At 41.5% G+C, this 25,850-nt stretch overlaps 1 protein-coding gene across 3 annotated transcripts in view; it reads left to right on the top strand.

Moving 5' to 3' along the window:
- Nucleotides 1-25,850, top strand: part of DTNBP1 (dystrobrevin binding protein 1) — a 131,079-nt gene that overhangs the window by 51,808 nt on the left and 53,421 nt on the right. For all 3 annotated transcript variants that reach the window (XM_058732933.1, XM_058732931.1, XM_058732932.1), the window contains exon 7: nt 19,537-19,559. In XM_058732933.1, coding sequence (XP_058588916.1) covers nt 19,537-19,559 — 23 coding nt within the window. The remainder of the gene's footprint in view (nt 1-19,536; nt 19,560-25,850) is intronic.

Below are 25,850 nucleotides of genomic sequence, written 5' to 3' on the forward strand. Positions count from 1 at the left end.
AAAAACAATCTAGACTGAGAAGATAGCCACTGGTGACACATTCTATGGTCAAATAAGTTCCAGAAACACTTTGTCCCGAGTTTGCCGCATGGATCTTTGCAGTACATGTGAGTGCTACTGGGAATTCCTGTAGTAAAGAAATTTGTTCGACTCAGCGTCTCACAGCTTGCTTGTTCACAAACCAATTTGTGTGTAACACAAACTAAAATTCTGTGACTTAGTATTTTCTATGTCCTATAACACCATTTGAGAAATTTTCAAATACTCTTCCCCCAAATCAGAAACCTATTATCTGATCCACAGAGAAGAGTTTCTTAAAAATGAACCTCCTTCCGGGGTGCCTGGGTGGCTCAGTTGGTTAAGTGTTGGACTCTTGATTTTGGCTCAGTCATGATCTCGCGGTTAGTGGGTTCCAGCCCTGCATCAGGCTCTGCACTGATGGCATGGAACCTGCTTTCTCTCTCTCCCTCTCTCTCAGCCCTTCTCCACTTGCATGTGCGCTCGCTCTCACAATACATAAAATTAAAAAAAATAAATAAACCTTCCTTTTTAACAAGATGCCCTGCAACCTAAACTAATGACTTCTCTTGCTCTGAAGAAGATAACATGTGATACAAAGATTGGCTCTACGGGGTGTGTGTGTGTTTAAAATGTCTTCATGCTCTGCAGATTTCCAGAAAGGCTGGGGTAGACAACTGGTTGGGCGGGGGAGAATAGGGGGATGAAGGATTATTTCTTCCATGCCTCCACGGCTAACGGTCTCTGCAGTAGGCTCTGGGGCATTTTCTCACTCAGCTTTTATCTCAGGTCAGAGCCTGTGGAGTGGGCAGGGCAGCAAGGATTGGAGTTGAGGAGGAAATTGAGGTCCAGGAAATCAACTGGCTGCTTGGAGGCCAGCATCAGAGCCAAGGTCTCCAGTCTCCTCGAACTTATCTTTTTTTTTTTCCTCTTAAGTTGGAACACACTTAAATCAGTCCCCGGTGTTGATATCAATGCATCTGTAGTTGAGAGTGGATCTATGATATTTTGTCATACATTAGATGTGCCTTCCCAACACGGGGAGTAGATTCCCCACCCCCCATAAGAGGACACGGTCTGTTCCCAGCACTATTTGTGGCTCACTGTGGTAGCGACTGATTCTCACCATGAGCAAGGGGAAACATACCACTTTAGAGCACTCCTGGGGAAGATCCCCTAGCTCTTGTCTGCCCTTGAAAACCATTTGGATGATGGTTTAACCCAGGTACTTCTGCTGTAAAGAAGGACATCCTCCTTCAGCTGGTTATCTAATGAAAGTGACGTACAAGGAACAATATACATTTTGTAGGGGGAAAATACCCATAAACAGCTTGTCTAATTTCTGCATATAAACTGATACTACCTTTTATAAACAGGAATAGACAGTGCCTTGATAAGTAGTGAAACATTACATAGCGGACAGGATGTGTTTATAGGCAGAGGACAGGTACTGATAGTGGCTAAGTTGTCACACAATTCAAAAGATCCGTTAGCCATACACCCCTACCCATGGATTCCTTGCAATAGGAAGTACACTTTTTGTCAAGTCAGAAGAGTTAATTTTTTTTTCTTTTCTTTTTTTTTTTTGAGTAGAGTTGACAAGGGTTGATATTTTGTATGTGAGCCCAAACCACTCAAAACCATTTATCCACGTTCATCTAGCTAGCAGTTAGAAAAATGGACTTGAGATTTGGCAGTCAGCTTCCATTTGGGAGGGGGGGTAGGTGACAAATGTGTAATAAAGTATAAGTTCCGATGATTCTGTGGGATTGGAAGAAACTGGGACCTGAAGCAGAAGGCAGAAGGTGGCCATGAAAGGATCTGGGATTACACAGTGCCAAGTGGAAGGAGCAATAGGGTCCAGAACACCTGAATCATGAACAGTAGTAAGTTTAGGAAAATGAGAACGTGGAGCTAGAAACAGAAACAGTCGTGGAATCTCAGCCTTCTAAGTTTTTGATCTTTCCAGCACCACCATAATATTCTTTAAAATGCTTATTGAAATTCTTTCACGGCAGTTATCCTTAAAATCATACACAAGTGTGTAATTTTATTAAAACATTTCTTATTTCTGGGGCGCCTGGGTGACCGCATTGGTCAGGTGTCCGACTTCGGCCCAGGTCGTGATCTCAGGGTTTGTGGGTTCGAGCCCTGCGTCGGGCTCTGTGCTGACCGCTCGGAGCCTAGAGCCTGTTTCAGATTCTGTGTCTCCCCTCTCTCTCTCTCTGCCCTTCCCCTGCTCATGCTCTCTCTCTCTCTCTCTCTCTCTCGCTCTTTCTCAAAAATAAATATTTTTTAAAAAGTCTAAAATATTTCTTATTTCCAAACTTCTGGATCCTTTGTTTTCTTCAGCACATAGCATACGTCAGAGTTCTTCTGAAAATAGCTACATCTTGAAGAAGAAAGTGATTTTAGTAATTCCACTTAATCGTAAATGACTCATAACTTTAACACAGCCTTCCATTGGACTTGAGATCTGCTGAGGGGCAAGCTAAACTCTAGAAACATTTTTCACAGATTTAGACTTTGAAACTTGATTGTTATCTCCTAGAAGCTCTGTCTTCTAGGTGGGGGAGGGTCACTGCTACTGTTGAAATTTAGCAATCATGCATATTTTGAGAGTCATTCCTTTTACACAGTATCACAGCTAATGCTTCTTGTTGTTTGTATTTTTTGGTACCATGTAGACTTTATAGACAAAGTTTAGAAAATCTTTCAAGCCAACTGTAAGATGTTCTTGAGATGTTATGACATGTTTTGTGGTATCTGTCCAGTTTATGCTCTAGAGAATAATCTGCCAAATCCTGAGCTAGGAAATGACTGTCCAAACTCACCTGGACAGGTAGTGGGCCGTAGGTCTGACTTGGGCTTCCCGTTTCCAAAGATTGGGGATGGTGGGCATTGAGAGGCTGGGCAGGACTGTAGCACACAGGCCTGGCTTTGCTGAGACTAGAACAGAGGAAACAGTGGCATTCTCCAGGGTGAAGATGGTTCTGGAACCAGAAGAGAAGTTCCAAAGTATGTCATCCAAAGGAGATAGAAAGTCAGTAACTGGCTTCTGAGGTTTTGCAGTGTAGTCGGTTGAAGATGCTGAATGGTAAGGTGGAGCGGGAGGACTTTCCCTCAGGCAATGCTGGACAAGAAGGGTATGGACTCTGATTCTACCCAAGATGGAGTAACAGGGACCGGATTTACTCTCCCACCTGATACAGCTGAAACCCAGACATAACAGGCTTATGAAGAGCCTGGACATCAGGCAAAGAGGAGAAGTGATTGTTGATGGACAGGAAACAGGTGCGGCGAGGCCTCTGATCGCCCCAGCATTCTGCCCTGTTTCCAGCAAGTCTGGCACATGCGGAGTTGAAGAAACAGAGCTGAGAATCTGGGAGACAGACGCAGCCAGAGTCTATAGGACATAGAACCAGAGAGGGGAGGGCTGTCCCGAGAGAATCCCGGAAATCCGCATAAGTTTCCCTTGAATATCCAACAGAGTACTGATAATGCCTGTGAGGGAACTCCCCAAAGGCAGGAGGGAAAAAACCGCACAGGACTAGTGAACAGTTCCTGTTGCTTACACAGCGCCTGTTCCCAAAAGCCAGAGTGGAAAAACTTGCAATTCACGGGACATTGGGAAGAGCATTCAGGAAAGTCTTCTCTCAGGAGAAGGGGGTATGATTAGCCCCTACTCAGAGCCCTGCTCTAGACCCAGGGAACAAATCACAAAAGCAAGCATCAAAAGGTCCAGATTGTTTCCAAGGAAATTAACTATCCCAAAACAAAGCGCAAGAATCTTTGTAGGAAGACACAAATATCTAACACCCATTAAGGTAAATCATAACGTGTGGCATCTAATTAAAGATAACTCAGTAAACACTGAGATAACCAATCAGTCAAAACCAGTTCAGAACAGATACGGATGTTAGAATTCGCGGACAGGGACCAGGACATAGTTATTTTAACTATCCTAGAAGTTCAAGATACCAAGTAGAGACATGGAAGATGAAAAACAGGCCCAAACCTGTCTCTTCATTTTTTTCCTTTTACTTTCCACTTCCCTGTTAGATGCAAGTTTTAGATGGTTCCCAGGTGGTTAATTGATAGTAAATTATATTGATTACACTATAGTAATTACAAACCTGCTAAGCCAATGACCTCTTAATGGCAGGCTATGAATTTATTGGGTTCGTAAATTTGTGATCAAATCTTACGTTTTCTTTCAAAATGAAACCGAAGCTTACGAGTTGGCAAGGAATTCAACAAATTCTTATTTCAAAGCATCAGAGAAGAAATCTTGACGGTTGCACACTTTATACATAGCCACAGGAACAGATGTAGCTAGAATATTTTAACAGGTTATTAGATCCTTGGGTTGACAGTAAATATAGTTTAGGACTGGTTTTTAAGTTCTGCGAGCTTTATTTTGAACAGTGAGTATCTGTTTGCCATCAACATGAGAAACTCATGTTCTGACTTCTTCTTTAAAAATAATACTTCTGTAACTGGTTTGCAGTATGGTTTTCCTGAGCTTTTCCTCCCAGGTGTGTAAATGCAGTTCTGTATATTGGGATTCAGTATACAGATGTTTGCTTTAATAGAAACAGTGAAAACTTGAGTATGTATTTGTGGCTCAGAGTGATCAAGACTAAAAATACAGCCATCTTAAGCAAGGTTAACTGAAATTCAGCCAGACATCATTATGATTATCCTGGGCTTACAAAGAGGTGATCCTTTTTCTGAAGAAGAGATTGGTTATAGCTTGTGCGTTATAATTTACAGGGGCCATAATAACTTTCGGTGTTCTAGAACCAACTTGTTACATTTGGAATAGTTGACATCTTACGTGGCCCGATACCGTTTCGGAGTCTGTCACGTTTCCTCATTGGTTACTCTTTTCTTCAGAGATGCTCTCGGAAGTATGAAGTCCGTTGTCGTTTTAGTCTTCAGGTGAGCGTGGCTACAACGTGGTGGGACCCTTTGCTTTTGTTACTTTTCTGGAATTCTTGGTGGGTTCTGGAGATGCGACGGGCTCAGCAGCCTGTCACTCTGCGCTCAGTGGCAGGGGACACCAGGGCAAAGCAGCCCCTCTCCCCGGTGCCTGTTTCTCTCACCCTCCCGGGCTGCGCTCTCAAGGGTTTACATTGGCCCAGTTTCTCTGTGGTCTCTATTCCCACCTGCCTTCCACCATTCCCAGTCTTTCGTTCTGCCTCAGAAAATTGGCACTGTGATTGTTTCAGAGGGCACGGAGTCATTAGCTACTGGAGGGTCCGATCCTGGATTTAGAAGAGGGGCATTTTCCTCCAACATGAGCAACATTTTCCTTTCTCTCTGGAAGTTTCACGTCAGGCTTTGTTCATGACGGTGTTCATCTTCTTACTGATGTCAAAGTGCATTCCTGTCGTAAGATAACACATTACTTCTTTGGGGAGGAGAAGAGAGAAGCTGATACATACCTCTCAAGGATTAACTCAGATAAGAATTTATCCCTTGAAAGCAATATTCCGTACTTTTACATAGATTTAAAAACATAGTATCCATTAAAATTATAAACATTGGGCTGACTCAAGGAAAGTTAAAATACTATTTTACCTCATAAGCGAACTTTTAGAAAGAATTATTTATTCATTTAAATGAATGGACAAGAAGCCTGGCACACTAAAGGTAAAATATTAATAGAGGGGGGTGCCTGGGGGACTCACTTGACCAAGCGTCTGACTCTGGGTTTCAGCTCAGGTCATGATCTCATGGTTCGTGAGATCAAGCCCTGCATCAGGCTCCACTCTGACAGTGCAGAGCCTGCTTGGGATTCTCTCTCTCCCTCTCTCTGCTCCTCTCCTGCTTGTTCTGTCTCTCTCAAATAAACTTTTTAAAAAATGAAAATGTTAATAGAGCAAATTGTATGAAGTTTTATGACTTGAAGACATTAATAGAGACAGAATCCATGATGCACTTTAAATATTTGATCTGTATTTTTTTCTTATTTTTTTAGGTAGCTAAGTCCATTGACAAATAAATCCTTATTTACCTGACTTCTTGAAACTGTCCATTCTTGACTTCTACAATACTAGCATCATAAATTTTCTTCTCTACCCTACATTAGTTTTCAGTTTTTGTTGCTTTAATGCTGTTATTCTCTTGGATTCTGTTCTTGGTTATTGCCTCCTCCCATTCTGCATACCCTCCCTAGGTAACACCTACCAGATCCTTGGCTCATCTACCACCCAAGTGGTGACCATTAGGAAATTACTGTCTTAGTTTAGGTCTCTCTTCTTACCTTCAGAATCCGTTGCCATCTGGACATCTCTACTTGTATATCTCAACAGATGTCTCAAGAGCAGCCTGCCCCAACTTATACTCCACAGCAAAACTTGACCTTTCCTTGTCTCAATAAGGTATCACCATCTACAGATTTACCCATTCCACAGACATGCAAGTCGTCATAATCTCTTTTTTTTGTTCTTTTTAGTTAACACATAGTGCAATATTGATTTCAGGACCAGAATTCAGTGATTCATCATTTACGTACAGTACCCAGTGTTCATCACAAGTGCCCTCCTTAATCCCCATCAGCCATCTAGCCCATCCCTCACCTACCTCCTCAATCGACCCTCAGTTTGTTCTCTATCATTAAGAGTCTCTTGTGGTTTGTTTTTTCTCTCTCCTCTTTCCCTCCCCCTTTGCCGTATTTTCATCTGTTTGTTTCTTAAATTCCACATATGAGTGAAATCACACGGTATTTGTTTTTCTCTGACTTATTTCACTTAGCATTGTACATTCTAGCTCCACTGGCAAGATTTCATTCTTTTTGATGGCTGACTAATATTCCTGTGTGTGTGTGTGTGTGTGTGTGTGTGTGTGTGTGTGTATGCATACCACATCTTCTTCATCCATTCATCAGTCCATGGACATTTGGGCTCTCTCCATAGTTTGGCTATTATTGATAATGCTGCCATAAACATTGAGATGCATCTATCTCTTTGAATCTGTGTTTTTGTATCCTTTGAGTAAATATTTAATAGTGCAGTTGCTGGGTCGTAGGGTAGTTCTATTTAGTTTTTTGAGGAACCTCCATACTGTTTTCCAGAGTGACTGCACCAGCTTTTATTCCAACCAACAGTGCAGAAGGGTTCCCCTTTCTCCGTATCCTTGTCAACACCTGTTGTTTCTTGTGTTGTTAATTTTAGTCAGTCTCACAGGTGTGAGGTGGTATCTCATCATGGTTTTGATTTGTACTTCCCTGATGAGTGGTGTTGAGCATATTTTCATGTGTCTGTTAGCCACCTGGACGTCTTCTTTGGAAAAGTGTCTATTCATGTCTTCTGCCCATTTCTTAACTGGGTGGTTTTTTGGGTGTTGAGTTTGATAAATTCTTTATAGATTTCAGATACTGACCCTTTATACAGTGTGTCATTTGCAGATGTCTTCTCCCATTCTGTAGGCTGCCTTTTAGTTTTGGTAATTGTTTCATTTGCTGTGCAGAAACTTTTTATCTTGATGAAGTCCCAATAGTTCATGTTTGCTTTTGTTTTCCTTGTCTTCAGCGACATGTCTAGTAAGAAGTTGCTCCAGCCAAGGTCAAAGAGGTTGCTGCCTGTGTTCTCCTCTAGGATTTTGATGATTTCTTGTCTGACATTTAGGTCTTCTATCCATTTTGAATTTATTTTTGTGTATGGTATAAGAAAGTGGTCCAGGTTCATTCTTCTGCATGTCACCGTCCAGTTTTCCCAACACCATTTGTTGAAGAGACTGTCTTTTTTCCGTTGGATGTTCTTTCCTGCCATGTTGAAGATGAGTTGACCATATAGTTGTGGGTCCGTTTCTGGGTTTTCTGTTGTGTTCCATTGATCTATGTGTCTGTTTTTGTGGCAGTACCATACTACCTTGATGACTACAGCTTTGTAATATAGCTTCAAATCTGGAATCATGATGCCTCCAGTTTTTTATTTTTCAGGATTGCTTTGGCTATTCAGGTCTTTTGTGGTTCCATGCAAACTTTAAGATTGTTAGTTCCAGTTCTTCTGTGAGACATGCTCGTGGTATTTTGATAAGGCTTACATTGGATGTGTAGATTACTTTGGGTAGCATAGACATTTTAGCAGTGTTTGTTCTTCCAGTCCATGAGCATGGAATGCTTTTCCATTTCTTTGTGTCCTCTTCAGATTCTTTCATAAGTGTTCTTTGGTTTTCAGAATATAGCTCTTTTACCTCTTTAGTTAGGTTTATTCCTCGGTATCTTACTGTTTATGGTGCAATTGCAAATGGGATGGATTCCTTGATTTTTTTTTTCTGCTGCTTCATTAATGGTATATAGAAATGCAACAGGTTGCTGCATGTTGATTTCATATCCCATGACTTTACTGAATTCATGTCTTCTATAGCAGTTTTTTGGTGGAGTCTTTTTGGGATTTCTATATAGAGTATCCTGTCTGCAAATAGTAGAAGTTTGGCTTCTTCCTTGCCAATTTGAATGCCTTTTATTTCTTTTTGTTGTTTGATGGCTGAGACTAAGACATCTGTACTGTGTTATGTAGTAATGGTGAGAGTGGACATCATTGTCTTGTTTCTGACTCTAGTGGGAAAGGCTCTCCGTTTTCCCCCGTTGAGGATGATATTATATGGCCTTTAGTATATGGCCTTTATGATGTTGAGGTATGTTCCAGCTATGCCTATGTTGTTGAGGGTTTTCATCAAGAAAGGATGCTGTATTTTGTCAGATGCTTTGTCTGCATCTATTGAGAGGACCATATGGTTCTTACCCTTTCTTTTATTAATGACAAATCATGTTGATTGATTTGTGAGTATTGAACCAGCCCTGCAGCACAGGAATAAATCCCACTTGATCATGGTGAATAATTCTTTTAATGTACTGTTGAATACAATTTGCTAATATCTTGAGAACTTTTTCATTTATGTTCATCAGGGATCTTGGCCTGTAATTCTCCCTTACACTGGGGTCTTTGTCTGGTTTTGGAATCAAGGTAATGTTGGCTTTTTAGAATGAGTTTGGAAGTTTTCCTTCCATTTCTGTTTTTTGGAACTGTTTGAGAAGAATAGGTACTCACTCTTCTTTAAACGTCTGGTAGAATTCCCCTGGAAAGCCGTCTGGCCCAGGACAATTGTTGAGAGATTTTTGATTACTGATTCAGTTCTGTTTAAATTTTGTTTCTTCCTGTTGTAGTTTTGGTAGTTTGTGAGTTTCTAGAAATTTGTCCATTTCTTCCAGATTGCCCAATTTGTTGGCATATAATTTTTGATAGTATTCTCTTATAATTGTTTGTATTTCTGTGGTGTTAGTTGTGATCTCTCCTCTTTGATTCCTGATTTTATCTTTTTTTGGGTCCTTTTCTTTTTGATAAGTCTGGGTAGGGGTTTATCAATTTTGTTAATTCTTTCAAAGAATCAGCTCTTTGTTTCATTGGTCTGTTCTACTGTGGAGTTCTTTTTATTTTTATATTGTTTATTTCTGCTCTAATCTTTATTATTTCCCTTCTTCTGCTGGCTTTAGACTGGCTTTAGGTTTTATTTGCTGTTCCTCCTCTAGCTCCTTTAGGTGTAAGGTTTGATTGTGTGTTTGGGACCTTTCTTGCTTCTTGAGATAGGCCTGAACTGCAGTGTACTTTCCTCTTAGGACTGCCTTTGCTGCATCCCAAGGGTTTTGAACTATTGTGTTTTCATTTTTATTTGCTTCCGTGTTTGTTTTTTTTTTTTTTTTAATTTGTTCTTTAGTTCCCTGGTTAACCCATTCATTCTTTAGTAGGATGTTCTTCAACCTCCATGTATTTGAGGGCTTTCCAAATTTTTTCTTCAAGTTTTGACTTCAAGTTTGATAGCATTGTGATCTGAAAATATGCCTGGTACGATCTCAGTCTTTTTGTACCTGTTGAGGGCTGATTTGTGATGCAGTACGTCATAGTCCCTTTCTCCCTCTCCTGCCGTCTCCGTTCAGTTCCCAGGCCAGCCCAATATTCCTTGACTCTGTTCTTGCCTTTCTGTCTTCACTGGTCCTTTCCAGCCCACATCTGTGCAGCCACAGTTACAGTGATAGCTTCCTAATTAGTCTGTCTACAGTCATGTCCTTCAGACCATTTTTATTACTGGTATTCCTTTTTTTCCCCCTAAAATACAGATATGATTAAGACTTCTCATCATCTTCAAGGTAAAAGCTAAGTTATGGTGGTATGTTAGGTAACAGTAGCATGTACTGGGTACTGTGCTTAAAAACGGTAGTTTGGGGATGCCTGGGTGGCTTAGTAGGTTGAGTGTCTGACTCTTGATTTTGGCTCAGGTCATTTTCTCATGGTTTGTGAGTTCGAGCCCCACATGGGGCTCTGTGCTGTGTGTGGAAACTGCTTAGGATTCTCTCTCTCCCTCTCTCCTCTCCCTCCCCTGCTTGCACTCTCCCTCTCTCTCTCTCAAAAAAAAAAAAAAAAACATTAAAAAAAATTTTTAATGTGAGAACTTTTTTTAAAAATTTTTTATTTATTTTTGAAGGAGAGAGAGGGAGACAGAGTGTGAGCAAGGGAGGGGCAGAGAGAGAGGGAGACACAGAATCCAAAGCAGGCTCCAGGCTCTGAGCTGTCAGCACAGAACCTGACGTGGGGCTTGAACTCAACGAACTGTGAGATCATGACCTGAGAGGAAGTCAGACGCTTAACTGATTGAGGCACCCAGGCGCCCCACCCCCCAATAAACATTTTTTAAAAACCTGTAGTCTAGGGGCACCCGGGTGGCTCAGTCGATTAAGTGTTCAGCTCTTGATCTCAGCTCAGGTCTTGATCTCAGAGTTGTGAGTTCAAGACCATGTTGGGCTTTGTGCTGGGTGTGAAGCCTACTTAAAAAGGTAAAAAAAAGCTGTAGTCTAAATTAACTCAGAGAATTCTCATAATGATGATCTGAATATGCATACTCTTCTTTTTATCAAGGAAAATCAGACTAAGGAGCTTAATTTCTTTAAGTGTTTATTTTTGAGAGACAGAGTGTGAGCAGGAGAGGGGCAGAGAAAGAGGGAGACACAGAATAGAATCCCAAGCAGGCTCCAGGCTCCCGGCTCCCGGCTGTCAGCTCAGAGCCCGATATGGGGCTCGAACTCACAAACCGTGAGATCGTGACCTGAGCTGAAGTCGGACACCTAACTGATTGAGCCACCCAGGCGCCCCCAGACTAAGAGAGTTGAGATAATTTACCCCGAGCTGCAGAGCCAGAAAGTGGCAAAGCTACACCAGACCAATGTGTCTCTGACTTAGAAGTCTGTTCATACCCTTTATATTACACCGGCTCCGGGCCACCTGGGTGGCTCAGTCAGTTGTGAGTGTCTAACTCTGGTTTGGCTCAGGTCAGGGTCCCAGGGTTGTGCTGTAGCCCCATGTTGGGCTTCACGCTCACCGTGGAGCCTGCTTAAGATTCTCTTTCTCGTTCTCTCTCTCTCCCTATTTCTGCCCATCACCCCCTCTCTCCCTCTGTCCCTCTCTCCCACTCGCTCTCCCTCTGTCTCTCTCTAAATAAAATGAAAAAAATATACATCAGATATCAGCTCCACAGAAAGCTATCCACACTGGGATTGGATGCTGTGGAGAATGAAAATAGTCTCGCTTCTCTCCGAGCGTTGACCACCTCAGCTCTCGTGACTGCTAATTTTAAAAATGAGCAAGCGTGGTTTTTCAGTAGTGGTACCACTGGATCGTGAATACATTTGGATGTGGAATGCATGATGTTTTTCTTTAATCCACCTTCTGCCGTACCAGCCACAGACTCACCACACCTGTGGGGACATACAGTGTCAGGTGTGTGGCTGGCCGTACAATGCCAAGAAACAGCAGACCACTGCCTCGGCAATACTGAGTGATAGAGTATTCTTCTTTTAGGAAGCTGGGTGGCCATTGTGAATTAAAAAAAAAAAATCAGTAATACAAAGGTATTGGATTCTTTTTTTTTTTTTAATGTTTATTTTTGAGAGATAGAGACAGAGCGTGAGTAGGGGAGGGGCAGAGAGAGGGGGAGACACAGAATCCGAAGCAGGCTCCAAGCTGTCAGCACAGAGCCTGACACGGGGCTTGAACTCACGAACTGTGAGATCATGACCTGAGCCGAAGTTGGCCGCTTAACTGACTGAGCCACCCAGGCGTCCCTCACTTATCTTGTAATTTAAAAAATCAATCCATTAGCTGTCGTGGGTTAGTCACTGAACACTTTTCAGTACATCAGTGAGAATAAAGGTGTTGAACAGATTTTGGAACTCATGAGATGTCTTCTGGGGTGTGTTTACATCCGTGATGATGGCTTTCAAGTTTAGTCTCATCAGTTTCTTTTTTTTTCTTTTATTTATTTATTTATTTATTTATTTATTTCATCAGTTTCTTAAAAGAGGAATGTGCTTGCATAGAGCTGAGTGGACCCAAATGATACCCCAAACTTCGGGGGGTGTCTCTGAGTTTAATAAATGTGACTCTGGTATCCAGTAGACTTGGTAGTTTACCCCGCTGCTTTCTCTTGGGGCAGAAGTATCTCAGGTCGGTCACAACTTGCACTTACGGAGGCCGTGTGCCCTTGACCTGCATTCTGGGTACCACAGATGGCACATGCAGAGAGTCCCAGAGAGGCGCGGACTTTCTTCCCCAGTGCTGTCACTTGTCAACTGTGTAGCTTTTCATCCTCAAGCCCGCTCTTCCTCACTATATAATATTCCTTCTCCCTATCTCGTCCTTCTTTATCCTGCTTCCTCCACCCTCCTGTGTCCCCCTCCAAATCAGACAGATTTGAATGGAAAACAGGTCTAGGAAAGTAATTTTCCTGTAAGTTTGGGGGGAATTTAATCTACACAAAACTTAGTGCTGCCACCAACCAGCCCATTTCCTAGACCTTCATTATCTTGTTGTGGCAGGGAGGCGAGAGGGAGAATTTTTTTAAATTCTAAATCTTTAATTGCCATTATTCAGGTTCTTTTCAACTTTGAAGGCCAATATTGTAGGATCCTGTCATTTTATTACTTTTTAGGCCGTGCTTTCCCAAAGTAGATAAGTACATAAAACTATATTAATAGTATGATAAATAAGGACTTAGTGCAGTTTTTATGATAAGTTAGCTGCTTTTCAAGAAGTTTCGTTTTACAGATAAAACAAAATGTTTTATGTTGTGTAATACATCCCCTGGGCAGGATCTGTGTAAGGAGTAAATAACAACAGGGATTTCTAAGATACAGATGGTTTTGAGAAAGTTTACTTCAAGCTAGAAGGCCAACTCTCTTCCTCCCAAGCCTTCCCCCCATCCACCTTCTGCCCTGTCAGCCACAAACCCAGCAAGCCTGTAAGGATGCACATTTTCATAACTGTGGAATGCTGGGACCGGCAGACCTGGTGATAATGAGTGGTAGGTGGTCCTTTTTGTGAGATCTTTCCTGTGAACGATTAGTTACGGTGGTCGATTCCATCCATCAGCCATAACAAAGGGAAACTTCAAGTCTCTTCTAGACAAGTATTGGCTGATCGTTCTTAAAAAAAAAAAATTACCCCTAAATATTTTCAAATGTGAAGAAAAACGTGAAGAGTTGTACCGCGGTTGGCATTTTGAATGTGATGTCTTGCCATACAGAATCATCGTGTTAGCTTTCTGTCGTGGGTTTGTCCGAGGGGAAGCAGTTTAGTATTTAGAGAAAGTATGCTTCCATCTGTGAGATGATCGTGTTCATGGAGATATTTATCCAGTGGTTCCAATCTATTAAGTTTGCATCTGTGAGTCTGATTTAGTTGATTTCTATACATATACAGATTTAATACATTTTCTGGAACATTCCATAGATTTATATATTAGTATAATGGTTTTTTTTTTTTTCTTTTTCATTCTGCCCTTGTAACTCAACCCCTGTAGAGAAAATGATTAAATAGCACTATCACCCTTTGGAAATATTATTAGATTTTGAGTCTGGTGTTACTTGTTAAATGTTTTAGTTTCAGGGTTCGTTATGCTGAATTTTATAAAGCGCTTGCTGAACTGAGTAAATTTTAAGCTACGGTAAAATCTAGAAGAGTATTTCAATTCTTTCTATTTCTGCGACCTTCTGAAAATACTATTAAATTACGAAAAGTAAGAGACTCCAATTTTTGGAAATGAAAGTGACAAACAAGTTATTATCAAATGAGATAGTATATGACCAGATGTTTTTATAAAGAATGAAATTCTCTGTAGTTACAGCAAGGGCTTCCTTGAAGAAGCAGATCTTAGTCATTTCGCAGCCACAGTACTTGATAACCTTGATTTTCTGCATGTCGGTTGGGTCTGACCCTGCCCGTGTGCGGTCAGGGTGGTTGAGCCGGGATCTCTGCACATCAGGAACTCGGCAGTGTAACTGTGGCGTTGATATCTGTACGGAAATAACTGCATCACAAGGCAGCACATGACGTTTTAGAAAACTGACAGAGTTAAGCCCTATGGGAGCTTGGGTATGAGGCGATCACCAGTTGGGTGTCAGGGATGTCTTTGTGGAAAAGATGAACTTGAAAGCTGTTTTACAGCGATCATTGTTCCATTTCTAGTAGAGTTTGGAGCGTGACCGGGTGTTAAAACGCCTGTTTAACCTCTTCATTTGGTTGACGGGGAGTGTTACGTAATGGCTAGGAGTAACATGTCTGCCATGTTCTCAGTAAATGTTGGCCATCGTCATCGTAGGTACACTCTCCTTCGAAACGCAGTCCGGTCCCCACGCCTTCAGAAAGCCTTTGCTGCAGACCAACGTGTCTGAGTTGCCCCCTCCTCTCTATTCCTGTAGAAACTTGGCATTACCAGAGTGATACGTCGTAGGATCGATTTCTGTTGCATTATTACTTCTGTGTCTCCTTTGAGGTTATGGAGCATGCATATTCCAAACTTCACATTATTTCTAGTGTCTAAGGCTCGATAAACATTTTGCTGAATGAGTGACTGAACACAACAAAGATTACATGCCATATAAGAAAAGGGATACAAGGTTGATAAAGTGATCATGGAGAGAAATGGGTGGATTCAGGATATGTTTTGGGATACAAGTGACAAGGTGTCCTGATGGATTGGACGTGAAGAGTGAAGGCATGGATAAACCAAACTTGAGGAATATGGTAATGCCATTAATGGACATGCAGGAGGAGACTGGCGGAAGAATAGGCCGTTGTGTAAATGCTGTCTGAGAAGCCTGGTCTACTTGAGTAGAGGTGTTGAACCACAGTTGCATATGAGAGAGAACAGATCTATAAATTAAGAAGTCAGCATACAGATAGTATTTAAGGCTGCGTAGCTGGATGAAATTACCTTGTTAGGGAATGTAAGCGGAAGAGAAAGGGAGCCCTCAACCAGTCTTGCAGTGAGAGTGTAGTGGTCTGGAAGAGGTTGGGGGCGGGGGGTGGCTAGCAGAAGAATCCAAGGAAGAGAGAAAAACTAGAGGAAACTTTCTCAAGGGATTGCCAGTTGGGTCGAATGCTGCTGCGGGATTCAGATGGAAAGTTAGAAGTGATCTCTGCATTTGGCAACATATGATTGTTGGTGACCTTGACTGTGCAGTGGTGGCGTCTGGAGGCCAAGTTGGAATCTGTTCAAGACTGGGAAGCAAGGAAGTACAAATCTGGAAGAGCTAGAGTTTTGAGTAGCCTACTCAGCGGGTGGGTGTCCTGTCTTTCAGCATCGCCAGATTATTTCATCGGATTCCAAACTGAACTCATGCGCTGCCCTCCAAAGTCTGTTCCCCTTCCTGAGTGTTTTGCTCTTAATGAATTCGCCTGCCTTCCAGGGGTCCAGACCGGAACCCGCTGGATGAATGTACTCCTCTCCTCCCTCCGTGGATCCCTGTGGGATCGGTTGCCCAGACTGTTGAGTCTTCTCCGTGGCGTTTTCAAACGGACCTCCTCCTGTTGGTCGCCTTTGCCACTGATGTTGCTCTTCCCAGGCACTAATTAGCTCTTCTTCAAACTCCTCTGATAGTTTCCTGAGCGCTGCCTGCTTTTGTTCTTCCCCTTGTCACTGGATCTATCCATCACAGCTAGAATGTTCTTCCTAAAGCGCAGCTTTGCTCATGCTATCCTGCTAAAAATAAAACCAGATCCGTTTAGCCTGGCACTCGGAACCCTCTACCTTTTTAACCTTCTCTCCCACTCTTTCTGTTCGCTCAGCCTGCCGTCCTCCAGTGTTTGCTCTTGCCTGAATACAGACCCTGCATCATGTGGCCTCCATGTCTTCAGTTTCACTGTCGCGTCTGCTCGGCCCGGCATGCCTTGCCCTCTCTTCTCTTATGTCTGTTATTTCCAGATGCTTATTACTGCCGATAAATGTGGACTCCGCCCTAAAAACTAGGAGATTTCAAGGCTTTTTTCAAAGCCACTGCTTTGTCAGTTCTTTATTTGATTTCAATAAATAAAATTTCAATAAAATAAAGATTTTATTCAATAAAATAAAATCTTTACTTGATTTCAGAGCCCCTGCTTTGTCAGTTCTTTAAAAGTTCCAGAACACTGGGCCCCTGGGTAGTTCAGTCGGTTAAGCGTCTGACTTAGGCTCGGGTCATGATCTCATGGGTCATGAGTTCGAACCCCGCATCGGGCTCTGTGCTCACAGTGCAGAGCCTGCTTAGGATCCTCTGCCTCCCTCTCTCTCTGCCCCTCCCTTGCTCGTGCTGTCTCTGTCTCTCTCAGAGATGAATAAACATTTTCTAAAAATTTTGTTTTTAATTTTCTTTAATGTTTATTTATTTTTGAGACGGAGAAAGAGCACGGGTGGGGGAGGGGCAGAAAGAGAGGGAGACACAGAATCTGAAACAGGCTCCAGGCTCTGAGCTGTCAGCACGGAGCCCAACGTGGGGCTCGAACCCACGAACCGTGAGATCATGACCTGAGCCGAAGTCGGACGCTTAACCGACTGAGCACCCAGGCGCCGCTCATTGTTAACCAATTTTTAACGAAAGTTCCATTAACACTGATCTTTCCTTTAAACCACACCTATCCTTCCCTTTGCTACCTCGGCCAGTCTTCTTTTTTAGGAAATGGGCCAGAAATGATTTAACGTCTGGAAGGAAGTTTTTTGGAGATTTAACGAACAGTTGTGGGTCATGATAGTCCATAAATAGGGGATGCGTATGCAGCGCGTGCTGCTAGGCTTCTCCCCTTTTCTCTTGACTTTTCTCTTGACGTGAGGAGGCGGCCCAAAGCTGGGGAGGTGAGCATGGGCCTCCTCATGAAGGGCCACGTCCCTCTATCGGGTGGCCACCCATCGATGAAACAGACGTGGGATTATGTGTCTTGTAGCTGTTGCCGTTTGGGGATGTGGGGGTGGGGGAGAGAAAGTCTCTGAAATTATTACTCTTGAGTTCTGGCTTTTGAAAACAGAAGGTACCTTATAGGAATTTTGCTCACTGTTACATATTCTAAAAGGTGGAAAGCCAGTGCACTCTGAAGCCTATAGTCAAAGAAAAGACTTACTCGCTAGAATATGGAGCTGAGGGCTCTTTCACCTTTTCCACCCATCAGCGGGCTTAGAGAATCGCTCCTGTGAGGGCATCGGTGGGGAGTAAATTGAAGGTGTCTTTGCAAGATGTTCTCTTACATCTTGCCTTTTGGTTCCGTATTTTCAGCTTCTTCCCATCATCAGAGGATAAAGTAAGTCTTAGGCATGTTTAACTTGACCTGAATAATCTTTCCAGAATGAAGTGGGACTATGGGCTGAAGGAAAACAATTTCACTTTCTTTTTTTTTTGTTTAAAGACGGGGTTGAAAATAACCGTCTTTGTCTTAATGAACTGTGGCACTGGAGCGTTGTTACAAGGAGTCAGTGTGTTTTCAGAAAAGAGGAGGGAGGTGACCATCTGACTTCAGAGCCTTCCCTTGGCTGTGACAAGTGTATTCTGTGTTTGGCCTTCCGGCAGGCAGCTTGCCCGTCCCCTCCACCAGCTGTTAATTGTAGTCAACTATTTTGGAACATGAGGGGTATTGTAATTAGTAGTGTGGAGAGTGGATTTGGGAATTCAGAATATCCCTAGGTTTTAGTAAAGCCCAGAGTGCAAATAAAGATGAACGTCTCCTATTTTGAGGGGATAACAAGCTTTTACTAAATAAATTTACCTCCCCAAATTACTTTTTATTTTTATTGATCATGATGAAAAATATAGTTATGAGATTATGAAGGAAAACCTGAAAAAAACTTGCTATGTCAAAAATGTTCTGTTTTATGATTGTTTATCTGTTTTCTGCTGTTGTGCATTTCCCCAGGAAACTTGGTATTTCAGGATCCTTAATTGACACTGACAGAATTACAAACCGGACAGTTTCCTGGAGGCTTGGCCCTTTTGTGTCAGGATGAGCTGTGGACCGCAGTCCTTTGATATGTGCTTTTCTCTTTCACTTAAAAGGGGAAATAACGGCACCTATTCTGGATGACTTTTAACTAACGGGTCTTAAAAATCTATTATTTAATATTGATCAGTGGAGGGAAAATTGTTAAGTGCTTTTATAAACTGACTCTTATATATATGAGATGGTTCATAGCTGGCATAAAAATACCTTTTTTTTTTTTTTATATAAGTGTTTCAGTGTTTTAATTCTTTAAATTCTGGCAGGATTTTGTTTTAAGCCATTAATAAGGTAATAGCAGAAAAACTGAAAATAGTAGCTTTAGACTAATTGTATTGATAATTTCAGTAAAGTATATGTGAACATCCAGAAATACCACTCTGGGCTTTTATTTAGTTAGTTAGTTAATTTATTTATTTGATTTACCTTTTTAAGTAGGCTCCATGCCTGTTGTGGAGCCCAACTTGGGACTTGAAGTCACGACCCTGAGATCATGGCCTGGCTGAGATCAACAGTTGGATGCTTAACCAACTAAGCCCCCCAGGTGCCCCTCTGTGCCTTTGAAGCGTATACATTTTTATTATAATCTAAGAGCAGTTTCCATTGGGAATAGATGACTTTAAAACCACAAATACATTTTCTTACCAGACAGAAAAGCCAGACTCTTAAATACAGAAAAGAACAAACTGATGGTTTGTTGCCAGAGGGGAGTTGGGTAGAGAGATGGGTGCAATAAATAAAGGGGATGAAGAGGGACAAATTTCCAGTTACAATTTTTTTTTGATGTTTGTTAATTTTTGAGAGAGCGAGCGAGCGAGCGTGAGCTGAGGAGGGGCAGAGAGAGAGAGGGAGACACAGACTCTGAAGCAGGCTCCAGGCTCTGAGCTGTCAGCACAGAGCCCGATGTGGGGCTCGAATTCATGAACCACGAGATATGACCTGAGCCGAAGTTGCCACGCTCAACCCACCAAGCCACCCAGGCACCCCCAGATTTCCAGTTATAGAATAAATAAGTCACAGACATGAAAAGTACAGCATAGGGAATATAGTCAATAATATTGTAATACTGTTGTTTGGGGACAGATGGTGATGGCATTTATTGCGGTGAGCCTTGAGTGATGTGTAGGATTGTGGAATCATTATGTTGCACACCTGAAACTAATACAATGCTGTATGTTTATACTTCAAATAAATAAAATTCACATTTTCTTCTTTTTTTCTACAGGAAGGAACTTGAAACCTTCAAAGGTAATTTTGTGTTTAATTCTTCCCTTTAAAGTAAATGAGAGTTAATTGATGTCAGATGTTCTCTCTTGATGATGAACTCATTCCTTTTTCTCTAAATCAGACAGTTTACATTAAAAAAAAGTTTGCTCAGTACTGTTTTTGTATTTATTCAATCACAAGTTGTTCTGATACCCTCTTTGAGCTATAACACACACACTCAGTGAGAGTTTTGTTAATGACCATTGTAAGTAACATGTCAGGATGGCATGGACCTAACTTTGAGGTTGTTGTGAATCGTGGTTGAAGAAGATTCTGGTTTCCCTTGTGAAAGTGTGGGCCACGTGGAGAGGGCATGGTGGTAAAGATAGAGATGTGCTTCTGCAGTTGATCTAATAGTTGCTTGAACCCCCAAGAGGCTCTGAGTGCTGGGTCCTGCTCTGCCACTGTCTTGTAGCTTCGGGTAAATCTCTTACCTTTTTCAGGCTTAGTTTCTCCGTCTGTAAAATCAGAAGCTCCGCCGAACGGTTTCCTGAGATACCAAAAGCGCCCAGCTTTTCATTTTAGGGAACTGGCGAAGCTGAGGCCCTGAAAAAATAACCTGTGGTCACGTTGACCCTTACTGGTCATGGGGCAACAACAGTCACAAAGGAAGAAAACCACAAACTTTCCAGCAGCTCACAGCCCTTCCGATGTGCTATTTTTTCACTTACTGATTAGCAATTAAGTAGTGAAGTCACTATTCTCAGACTCTTTTCAGTAACTAGGAAGGCTTTGAATTATTGCCCTTTATATTACACATTAAACTAGTTTTATGCTTATTATATTTCACATATAAGCCAGTATTGACCAAGATTTACTGAATGACTGAAGATTTTGCAGTATCACTTACCGCTGAATTGTTTATGTGTATGGTCTGTTTGGATGCTTTGGGAAAATAACTAATCTTCAGGATAAAAGGTATAAAGGCTATTCCTGCTGTGACTCTAATTGAACAGACTTGTTTTGGCTGGATTTCTGTTTGACTCTAGTTACAGAAAATGATTGAGTTCGTGGCCGGTGTGTTGAGGGTAATGTTAAATGATGATGTGATATAATGTGTTTATCATGGTTTTCATTATTCCTGATCAATTTGTGCACCAGGACTCATGTATATTATTTTATATCAGTGTTTAAAATAAGATTTGAAATCCTCCTAAAGTGTTCTTTTCCCTCTCATTTAGTTGACTAGCATCTTATATAACATTAGGAGAAGAAAAAAAACCAATCAAGTTAATAGTGAAAGACAGGCAAGAACACAGATGATGCGAAAATGTCAACTTCAGTTCTGTCTCAGTACCGAGGCCTTTTTTTCCTTTCTTTCTTTCTTTCTTTTTTTTTTTTTTTTTGTACGACAACGTTCACAGCGAGAGACCAGACATTTTCAAAAGGTTCAATAGTGTTACATGTTACCCAAGACAATAATTCATTTATGCCACAGTATCTTACTTACACACACACGCACACACGCACACGCACACACACGCACACGCACACACACACACACACCTAAATATGATACATTTAACAGCACATCTCACCCACCCATAGGCCAATTAAAGCTCTCACATTTGAACAAACTCTAAATTGATTATTGCATCATATCTAGATTTTTTAGTGCCAATATTCATTAAAAGTTCTTTCCTATGGAGTGGTTTGCTAATATTTCAAAAGCATGAGGAGCATATAATAAGAAAAAAGAAATGGAACTGCTCTTCAAAGACATTAATGGAAGAAAAAGAAAGAAAAACATACAAACAAATTGTAACAATTTATTTTTCAGACATTGTCTTTCTTTTTCCTTTATAGGTTACAGGAAAGCAAAATATGTTACTTCTTCTAATGGTCTTATTTAACTCCTGTACTTGTATTTGGAAGCTTTTTTGTAAATAGGTGAGAAGCGCACTTTGGGGAACAAAAACAAAATTAGTAGCCCCCCAAAGTTGGTGGTATAGATCAATGTCATGCAAGTTCTGGATTCTTCTTTCTGTACTCCGTGGATGTTAGTGAGATGAGTGCCCCTCTCACAGGTACCACATGTAGCACATTTCTACAATATTAGAAACTGGTAACTTATTGTTAATTTTTTTTTTTTTTAATATTGGCAACAGGAAGGTTTTCTGTGTTCCCTGAAGATTACGTTTTTAAAAAACCTTTTGATGATAGTCACTTGAATATTAAACAATCAAAAAAGGAGGGTGGGATCTCAGAAATCTTAATTTTTAATTTTCACTGGGGAAGGCATTCCGTTATCATAAGTATGTGTAGAATAAATAAGTTTTTCACAGTCCTTAAGGATGTACAAAATTTGCCATCAATAGACATGCCTCTTTGTTAGGATTATTTATAATTTTTACATTTTAATTTTTAAAATAGCTTATTGTTCCATGTATAAATCTACAAATCTCTCTTAAGATTTTTAAAGGATTATGTCTAGAAATATTGTGCCGCTTGCCTCCGTAATTCCTGACTTAACGTGGCTTTGCTAGGCGGGCTCGTTCTTCTGCCTTCGCTTGGGTGCCTCAAGATTAGGCAGATTAACCAGATTAACCATCGTTCTCCGTGAAATATACCGACCGATACCCACAGCATGCTGAATCCTCATGGCTGGTAGGCTACTCACCAGTCCACCCAAATGTTTTTATTTCCGCTAGTTGCATTGAATGCTTACCCAGAGTGAGTTGTTTGCTCTTGAACTCATTTATACTTGTACTTGTTTTATAATCTGCAGTTTAATTAAATATCAGGAAAAAAAAAAAACGATGAAACCTCAGTGTTAAGGAGAACTGTTGGTAAGAAAACAAAGGTGACAGCTTTGGAAGACTTAGTATATGTAAATAGATTTTTTTTTAAATTGCTACAAAAGGTAAAATTCAAGACAGAAAAGAATTGGGGAAAAATAATAAAAATCCTGAGAGGTTCTGCACACAGATTGTTTCACACATCTTAAATTCCTGCTGTGCTTTTAAAAATACACTGGAAATTTTATTCATTGTAGTATGGATGGCTTATGTGAGAATTTTCAATCAGTGGACCTATCTGTGCTCGAAGAATTCATGAAGTTAAGTATGGTTGCATTTTTTTTACTATGGTTGTATTTCGTATTACAGTGTATATGTGTTTTTAATGGATTCCTGTATTACCTGCTTTTTAAAAAATTAAATGACCAACATGGGATCCAGTTGTATCATGTAAGAGGATGTCCATTGTAGTCTTCTTAATATAAAATTATCCAGCCTTGTCAGAAATGTGACTGACGGTGTGAAAACATGCCAGGACTTAGGAGTTATCACTATCACAGTGAGTGGATCATCATGAGAACATGTCGGGGAAAGCAGCTAAGGCCAGCCTGATACAGTGATCACAATTACGGCTTAGCGCTGGAAAGCAAAGCCATGAAAGAGCTAGGGCTGGAGTGGGCAAAGATATGAGAGGAAGACTGAGACAATTTAGTGATAAGGAAGGACATAGAGGGGAAAGTTTAAAGAAGTGGTTATCAGTGATCTAAGTACTACAAGGAAGTTGAGCAGAATGGGGAAATCCCATTGGATTTGGCAGTGAACAGATTGTCAAATTGGTAATTGGTGACCCGAAAGAGCTATTTGTAAGGGGCAAATCCAGATTGTAAATCAGTAGTGTACAAGAAGATAGGATATAAAGGTGATGTGAACTCAGCATCCTTCCTTGAATGAAAGGAAAGAAATAAAAAAGTAACGTGAGACAGAATCAGGTCAAGGTCAGGGGAGAAGGTGAAATTGAGATGTTAAGGAGTTGAGTAAGATCCTAGAGAAGATGGAAAGCAGTGATATCCAGATGAATTACCCTTGGGAAGGATCCAGGGATTATCTCTTTCCCTGAAACCTTACAGAAGGAGAGATGCCTGGTAATATGGGGGAAAAGTTGACATGGAGAGAGGAAACAATTTTTTGGAGAATCCATTTAGGGTAAGATGGCCTGAATTTTGTAGGACTGGGCCCAGAAGTAGCAATAAAAACTGAAACAAATACGCTTTAGTGAACACAGGGTTGGGAATTGGGAGGGCGCATATGGTGAATCAGCAGTGCTTGATAATCTTGGAAACTAATGAGAGCAGGGTTAAAATGACTGGCTGTGGAATTCAGGCTGGAAGGGAGAGGCCTGGCTAGACCAGTTAAATTAACAGGATCTGAGGCACGGGGGATGGCGTGCACCATAACGATGGAGAACAACAAAGCAGTGGTTGAGGTGGATCTTGTGGTCAAAGAAGGAATTTCAGTTTGAGATCTTAGCGGTGGAGCAGGTTCCCAGGGATGATGGCTAATTTGAGTAAAACTAGAAGTCACAAAATTGTAGAGGTTACCTGAATCAGAGAGTTCTGAGACCTTTGGGAGTCTCACGTGTTTGGATGACTCTTCTGGCTTGCAGCCCTTAGCACGTTATAAATCTGGATTATGACAGATAGTAAACTTGGGGAGAGTTTGTTGATTCCATTCAAGAGTTAGCTTAACAGGAGCTCCTGGGGGGCTCAGTCAGTTAAGCGTCCGATTCTTAGTTTCAGCTCAGGCCACGATCTCACAGTTCCTGAGTTCGAGCCCCACACCGGGCTCTGTGCTGACAATGCGGAGCCTGTTTGGGATTCTCTCTCTCCCTCTCTCTCTGCCCCTCCTGTGCACGTGCGCTCTCTCTCTCTCTCTCTCTCTCTCTCTCAAAATAAATAAATAAACTTAAAAAAGAGTTAGCTTAACATGTGAGGCACAACTGTTCAGCTGCTGTTTGGCAGTATTTAAGTGGGGGAGACTCTGTTTGAATCCGATCATTGTCCTCTGTCCTCAAGGAGCTAAGCCCTGTGGCAACCCTTGCAGGATAGAGAGGCAAATACGTATGTTTAATACAATGCAAAGAATATTATAATAGAAATAAGCACACTAAGGCAGGAATAATGGACTATTTAGAGAGAGGCAGCCGCACTTGAGCTGGATCTGAATGAAGAGTACTTACCAGGTCGAAAAGGGTGATAAGGACATTGCAGAAAGAGGAAAGAACAGTTGCAGAGATGTGGAGATGTTTATTTCAAGAACACAAGCGAAGATTTAACTTCTTGTTCAATGAGGGAACTACAAATAATTTGGTAACAGCTAAAGCATATGGTGTGTGGGGCTGAAGTAGTGAGGGACAAAGTGGGGATGTAGGCAGGGAACAAACGATACACAGCCTTAAATGTCATACGAAGGAGGTTAGGCTTTTTCCTTTGGGCTGGGGGTCTCCAAGGAGGGATGTGACCGTGCAGAAGCATGGGAGTGCAGAAGAGAGCTGGAACTTCCCCTTGTTTCTGTTTTACGTCGTCCTTTTAAATTTCCATTTTTGTGTAGGTTATAGAACACACTGGTACAGGAACTCATATGTGTCTTACATAAACGTATGTGTTTGGGGTCCACGTAAAGGTTCTTAACTCATGGTGGAGGTACATGGGCTCAGAGGAGGGAGGGTGCTGCTGTAGCTGGTGGCACAGGGTGGGCCTGGGGGGACCCAAAGGGTTTTCATTAGGCTGGTGGAATCAGATCTGCATGTGAGAGCAAGCGTCCTGGTATCACATGAAAGATGGGTTGGAAAGAGCAAGTCTCCAGTAAGAGATTCACTGGGAAACTTAAAAGATTTGGATTTGAGGCAGTGGTAGATTGGAGAGAGAGACACAGGAACGAAAAAACTGGGTGGGTGGAATAAAAAGACTTTTCTAACTGTGTAGGGTTCCTCTTAGACTTCTGGCCAGGGCATTTGCACAGGTTACGTGTTTTCCTTCAAGAAATATAATACGGGTCAAAGCAGGTTTGGGAGGGAATGGTAGTGAATTTGGCTGATTTGGGTGGGGGAGAGGGATGTAAAAGTATCAGTTTTGCAGGCGAGTTCCCAATAACCCCATAAAACTTTTTGGTATCCGATCGATTGAGAAATGATTTTTAAGAACAATCTTATTGAGGTTCGATTTGTATACTACAAAATTTATCCATCTTTAAATGTACAATTCAGTGATTTTTTTTTTTTTTTTTTAGTGTTTATTTTTGAGACAGAGAGAGACAGAACATGAGTAGGGGAGAAGCAGAGAGAGAGGGAGACACAGAACCCGAACCAGGCTCCAGGCTCCGAGCTGTCAGCCCAGAACCCAACGTGGGGCTCAAACCTATGAACTGTGAGATCTTGACCTGAGCTGAAGTCGGACACTTAACCGACTGAGCCACCCAGGCACCCCTTGTGAATTTCTTTAAAAAAGGAAGAATGCTGTGATCTGGATAGGGATTGTGT

This window comes from Neofelis nebulosa, chromosome 6 (genome assembly GCF_028018385.1).
Source record: "Neofelis nebulosa isolate mNeoNeb1 chromosome 6, mNeoNeb1.pri, whole genome shotgun sequence".
Lineage (NCBI taxonomy): Eukaryota > Metazoa > Chordata > Mammalia > Carnivora > Felidae > Neofelis > Neofelis nebulosa.